Genomic DNA, 6,635 nt, shown 5'->3' with positions numbered 1-6,635 from the left:
TCTCATCAGATTTCACGAGGAGACAAAAGTTGTTATCATATCAGGCATCTGATTCTCGATGGTGAGATGGCTAAATTGGTGGGATTGGCTTTCGCATCGTCGAAAGGCCAACTACAGCCGGTGGAATAAACAAACACTCCCAGAAAGCCAAGTGGTGGAGAATTGGCTTAGATCAGACTAGTGAAGAAGTTTGGTGCGTAGCACGTGCAGCCTCCAATACTTGATGCTGCCAACCGCACTTTTGAGGGCTGCTTCTTGAGGAGAAGTCGTTGTAGCTGCAAATATCCTTCTACTCTGAGAATCCTCTAACCTTTGTGCTTGGAGAAAGAAGGATCAGCCCTGCACTGCGATGTCGTCGTGGATACTACCAGGCTTGGGATCGCTCGGAGAGGCTTTCATCGGGAGCTTGATAGGTAAGATCACCGACTATGTGATCGAAAGTGTTTCGGAGGTGTTCGGAGTCGGAGCTAATCCCGGAGACGGAACTGACCTCCTCAAGCTGAAGACTACTCTTACCAAGACTAAGAACATCATCGGCGGAGTCGAGAACATGTGGATTAAAGATGAAGACACGAAAAAGCAATTGAAGGAATTGGTGATGGAACTGAAGGACACTGCTTATGACACTGAGGACTTGCTTGACGAGATCCAGTTCTGGGTTCTGAAGAAACCGATCGAGCAACAAGGAGCTCAGGGTGATGAGGCAAGTAACCAATCATCTTCTGCTCCCGGTCTCTCTCGTTGGAAAAAGATGAGAATTTCGGTTCCTAAATTTACCAGTCGCTTCGTCGGTAGAGAAGATTATGTAAATAGAGTGAGGGAAAATCGGAAAAAGTTAGATGAAATCAATACTTGCATCGAGGTTCTCATTAATACATTAGATGCTGAAGGGAAACAGATGATAACGTCAGTAGTGCCTCGAACCACCACTTCCTTTCCGATAGAAACTCTAGTATTCGGACGAGACGAACAGCTGAATCACCTTCTGGAACAGTTGATGAAATCTGCCGATGGATCCGGATCCAGCAACAGTAGCATCTCTACCGTAACTATTGTTGGGATCGGAGGGGTCGGAAAGACTACTCTTGCTCAGCAAGCCTACAACCACGAGAGGGTGAAGGACTATTTTCATCCTAAGGTCTGGCTCTGTGTATCGGATAACTTCAACGTGGAGAGGCTTACCAAAGACATCGTAGAATCCATAACCGAGGAAAAGTGTGATCTCAGCAACCTTGATACACTTCAAGTGGTTGTTAAGAAGAAGCTGACCTCAAAAAGGTTCCTGCTTGTCCTCGACGATGTGTGGAACGAGGACGGCCTGAAATGGGAAAGATTTTGTGCATCATTGAGGTACGGAGAACAAGGAAGCAAGATTTTGGTTACAACTCGCTCTAAAAAGATTGCAGAAATGGTTGGCAAACCGATCCCTCTAGGAGGTCTGGATGAAGCCAGCTATTGGGAATTTTTCAAAAAATGTGCATTTGGTTCCGAAGACGCCGGTGAATTTCCACAGCTAGAAGCCATAGCAAAGAAGATCGCTGGCAGGTTGAAGGGGTTGCCACTTGCGGCAAGGACGGTAGGCGGGTTGTTGAAAGCGCAGATGAATGAGAAGCACTGGAGAAACATCGCAGGGAGTGAAATATGGCAACTACAGCATGACGAAAATGGTGTCCTGCCAGTCCTACAATTGAGCTATCAATGTCTTCCCCCACACCTTAAGCGGTGCTTTGTTTTTTGTTCCCTTTTCCCCAAAGATAATCGGTTTGATGGAGAGCACTTGGTCCAACTTTGGATGGCAGAAGGCTACGTTGATCAAGACAATATGAAAGACAATATGACGTTGGAGGCTGTAGGAAGTGACTACTTCCATGAGTTAGTGAACAGGTCTTTCTTTCAGGAAGCTCCTTGGGGATCGACATATGTGATGCATGATTTGATACACGATCTTGCTCAGTTTATTTCAAAGGGAGAGTTTTGCAGGATCGATGATGATGAGTCGAAAGAGATCCCTAATACGACTCGTCATCTATCAGCAACATTAACCGATGGAACTAAGTTAATGGAGCTCTCCTGTTATGATAAATTGCGGACCCTCGAGATCAATTCCAAAAGTTTTTGGTTTGACTTTCGAGTCGAGAGCCCTTTGTTCATTCAGTTTGAAAAATTAAAAAACATTCGAGTGTTGATATTGCAGAACTGTGGCTTGCGGGAGTTGCCTGAGAAAATTGGTGGCTTGATACACCTCCGCTACCTTGACATATCCTACAACCGTTACATTAAGTGGCTGCCGGAGTCATTATGTGATCTTTATAATTTGCGAGTACTGGATCTGTCTGAATGCGACCTGCAGAGTTTACCGCACGGCATGAGCAAGTTGATCAACTTGATGCATCTTAATGAAGAAGACAAAATAATTTCCGAGATAAATGATGTTGGGAAGCTGACTTCTCTTCAAGGACTGTGTTCATTTAAAGTACTCAAGGATTAGGGACACGAGGTTGCCCAATTAGGCGGTCTGAAACAACTTCATGGACAACTTCGAATTACCAACCTCGAGAACGTTGAGAGTAAACAAAAAGCAGGCATGGCTAATCTGAACAACAAACAGTACCTTGATGAACTAGTCTTAGAATGGACATCGGATGACGGCAATGAATTAATTATGTCGAAGGAGGTACTGGAAGGTCTCCAACCACATCAGGCTCTCAAACGTTTGACGATCAGAGGGTACACTGATAACTCTTGGTTTGAAAAATTGCAAAGCATGGGAGGATATTTCATGTATTGGACAGCTACCGAATCTCAAGAAACTTTACGTGAAGGGAATGCCTGCAGTGAAACAAATAAGTCATGGATTAAGTACAGAGAGCAAGTTCTTGCCTAATCTGGAAGTGCTAGTGCTGGAGAACATGGTGGCATTGGAGGAACTCCCGAGTCTTGGACAATTGCCGTGTCTTAAGGTTCTTCGCATCGATCAAATGTCAACAATGACGAAGGTGGGCCACGGGTTCTTTGGTTATAGAGATCAAGGCAAGTGTTTTCCTTGCTTGGAGGAGCTCAGGTTCAACGGCATGCCAAAATGGGAAGAGTGGTCTTGGGCAGATGGTCGAGAGCTGTTTCCCTGCTTGCGAAAACTGATGGGGATAAAAAGAGGAATAACCTTTGTATAGGAACAAATACTAGAAGACCAAAATACGCAGCGGAATAAAATGGAAACACAATCAAACAGAACACCAAGATATACGTGGAAAACCCCTTCAATGTGAAGGGTAAAAACCACGGGGCAAACTAGAGATAATCCACTATGAGAATAATGAATATACAAATCTCAATCTCTTGCCCAAAACCCTAGCAACAACCACAAGAGAATAACTGGGATACAAGGATCACGTCACTGCCCACAATATCTAATACCTCCCCAAGTAATCACAGCAAGAGTCTACTGTAGATTTGATCTAACCTGAGATGAGAACACTGCTAGATGATTGTGAACAGTCTCTCTGCGTTGTCCTTGTCTTCTTCCCTTTCTTTCTCTTCCTTTTCTGCCTTGATCTCCTTCTTCTCTTTGGAATCCCGTGGCTTCAAAGATCTGCCTCGTTGCTGCCTTTTTATAGCCTTAATCTGCCTCTAAAACGCAGCCACCACACCCCCCTAATCTTAATTAGGGTTAGGTTAAGAGAGGGTGTGGGCTGTGGGCTGATAAAGCCCACATGGGCTGAATATGGGCCATCAGCCCAACAACCTCCCCCTTCAGCCCATAAGGAAGGCTGTCCCATGACTCCTCAATGTGAAGCCATGCCGACCAACTGTCGGCATATCTCCTGTCTTTCTTTTGGTAAGGTCTTCGTTAACATGTCTGCTCCGTTGTCATCTGTATGAATTTTCTGAAGCTGCAACTGCTTCTCTTCAAATACATTTCGACTCCAGTGGTATCTGACATCTATATGCTTTGACTTGGAATGAAACATTGGGTTCTTACACAAATGGATGGCACTCTGGCTGTCACAATGCACCACATAATTTTCCTGTTTCAGTCCTAATTCTTGTAAGAATTCTTTCATCCATAACATTTCTTTGCATACCTCTGTAGCAGCAATATATTCTGCTTCTGTGGTGGAGAGAGCAATACACCTTTGTAACCTGGATTGCCATGACACAGCTCCCCCTGCAAAAGTAAGTACATAACCTGAAGTAGACTTCCTCGTATCTATATCTCTGGCCATATCTGCATCTGTGTAACCTGTCAACACAGGTGGTCCACCTCCAAAGCTTAAACAAACCTTAGAGCTCCCTCTGAGATATCTAAAAATCCACTTCACCGCTGCCCAGTGCTCTTTGCCTGGATTTGCAAGAAATCTGCTAGTAACACCCACTGCATATGCGATGTCTGGCCTCGTACATACCATTGCATACATTAAACTTCCAACTGCTGAAGCATAAGGAACCTTTTGCATTTTCTCCTTCTCCTCATCACTTGACGGACTCTGTTCTGAGCACAACTTGAAGTGACCTGCAAGAGGAGAACCAACTGGCTTAGCATTGCTCATACTGAATCTTTCCAATACCTTCTCGATGTATTTCTCCAGTGACAACCAAATCTTCTTGTTTTTCCTGTCACGAGAAATCTGCATGCCTAGTATTTGCTTTGCTAGCCCCATGTCCTTCATTGCAAAAGACTCACTCATTTCCTTCTTCAACCTGTCAATTTTAGACATATCTTTCCCAAGAATAAGCATGTCATCAACATAAAGTAAGAGAATAATAAAATCCTCACCAAACCATTTGATGTACACACAATGATCTGAAGTCATTCTTTTGTATCCATTTTCTGTCATAAATGAATCAAACTTTCTGTACCACTGTCTTGGAGCTTGCTTTAGCCCATACAAGCTCTTCTTCAACTTGCAGACAAAATTATCTTTACCTTTGACTTTGAAGCCTTCTGGTTGCTCCATATAAATTTCCTCCTCCAAATCACCATGAAGGAAAGCTATCTTCACATCTAACTGCTCAACCTCCAAGTCCTGGCTAGCAGCAATACCAAGAGCAACACGAATAGAAGACATTTTAACAACAGGAGAAAATATCTCTTCAAAGTCAATACCTTTCTTTTGACCAAAGCCTTTCACAACCAATCTAGCTTTGTACTTTGGTTGAGAACAATATTCTTGAGTTTTCAACCTAAAAACCCACTTGTTCTTCAAGGCCTTCATTCCATTTGGTAGCAGCACCAAATCATAAGTGTGGTTCTTCTGAAGAGCATCCATCTCTTCCTGCATAGCAGCTAACCACTTCTCTTTCTGCTCACTCTCAACTGCTTCCTGGTAACTCTCTGGTTCACCTGCATCAGTAAGCATCACATACTCATCTGTAGAGTATCTTCTGGAAGGTTGACGTTGTCTAGAAGATCTTCTCAACTGAGGTTCTGCGGGAACTTGCTCTCCTACTTCTTCTTGCTCAACACGTCCTACAGATAGATCAATATCAGGTTCTACACCATCTTCCTGCATATCTCCCCCATCACCCTGATATACTGGAGGAGTAACTGGGTCACAATCTGCTAATCCTTCTGCAGAAGTCTTGGCTGGTGCCTTCTTCTTCAAATCCTCAAAGGTTTGATCCTCAAAGAAGATCACATCTCTGCTCCTGAACACCTTCTGCTTTTCTGGATCCCAAAGCCTGTAACCAAACTGATCATGTGAGTAACCAAGAAAAATACATTCTTTAGACTTACCATCCAGCTTGGACCTCTCATTATCTGGAACATGTGCAAATGCACGACAACCAAACACTTTCAAATGCCTGTAGGAAACATCTTTCCCTGACCATACATGCTCTGCAACATCACCATCTAGGGCTGTACATGGTGATAAGTTGATCACATCAACTGCAGTCCTCAAAGCCTCATCCCAAAACCTTTTGGGTAGCTTGGCCTGTGAAAGCATACATCTGATCTTTTCCATGATGGTGCGGTTCATCCTCTCTGCAATTGCATTATGCTGAGGTGTACCAGGAACTGTCATCTCATGTTGGATTCCATGTGACCTGCAATAGTTATTAAACAATCCTATATACTCACCACCATTATCTGATCTTATGCATTTCAATTTCCTTTCTGTCTCCCTTTCAACCCTGGCATGAAACTCTTTAAAGACATTAATAACCTGATCTTTGGTCTTCAAAGCATAGGCCCAAACTTTCCTAGAAAAATCATCTATAAAAGTGACAAAATAAAGTGCACCACTTATACCAAGAACATCAATAGATCCGCCAGGAGTTTTTGTCCTCAAAGGACCACATACATCTGTATAAACACGGTCTAAGGCATGCATTTTTCTAGACAAAGCAGCACTAGCAAATGAAACTCTATGTTGTTTACCAGCTAAACAATCAATACAAGGGTTCAGATGTATACCTCTGAGATCTGGTAATACCTCTCTCTTGGAAAGAGTTTGCAGCCCCTTCTCGCTCATGTGTCCCAATCGCCTATGCCACAACTCCATACTGAAGTCTTTCTCTGTAGCATTTAACTGCTCACCATAAGCTTTAGCCTGCAACCTGTACAAAGTATGACATTTCTTTCCATTAGCTATAACAAGAGAACCCTTACTGAGTTTCCATTGCCCTCTGTGAAA

At 43.4% G+C, this 6,635-nt stretch overlaps 1 protein-coding gene across 1 annotated transcript; it reads left to right on the top strand.

Moving 5' to 3' along the window:
- The first annotated feature begins 214 nt into the window (after positions 1 to 214).
- On the top strand, positions 215 to 3,965 carry LOC135608045 (putative disease resistance RPP13-like protein 1). The gene has a single exon (XM_065100462.1). It carries the CDS (start codon positions 350 to 352, stop codon positions 2,486 to 2,488), a length of 2,139 nt encoding a protein of 712 aa, XP_064956534.1. The 5' UTR covers positions 215 to 349; the 3' UTR covers positions 2,489 to 3,965.
- Positions 3,966 to 6,635: the final 2,670 nt, after the last annotated feature.

This window comes from Musa acuminata, chromosome BXJ2-3 (genome assembly GCF_036884655.1).
Source record: "Musa acuminata AAA Group cultivar baxijiao chromosome BXJ2-3, Cavendish_Baxijiao_AAA, whole genome shotgun sequence".
Classification (NCBI taxonomy): Eukaryota; Viridiplantae; Streptophyta; class Magnoliopsida; order Zingiberales; family Musaceae; genus Musa; species Musa acuminata.
This window is presented reverse-complemented; position numbering and strand designations above follow the sequence as displayed.

Coding starts and splice junctions, on each gene's coding strand:
- LOC135608045 (XM_065100462.1), top strand. CDS start 350: ATGTCGTCGTGGATACTACCAGGCTTGGGATCGCTCGGAGAGGCTTTC.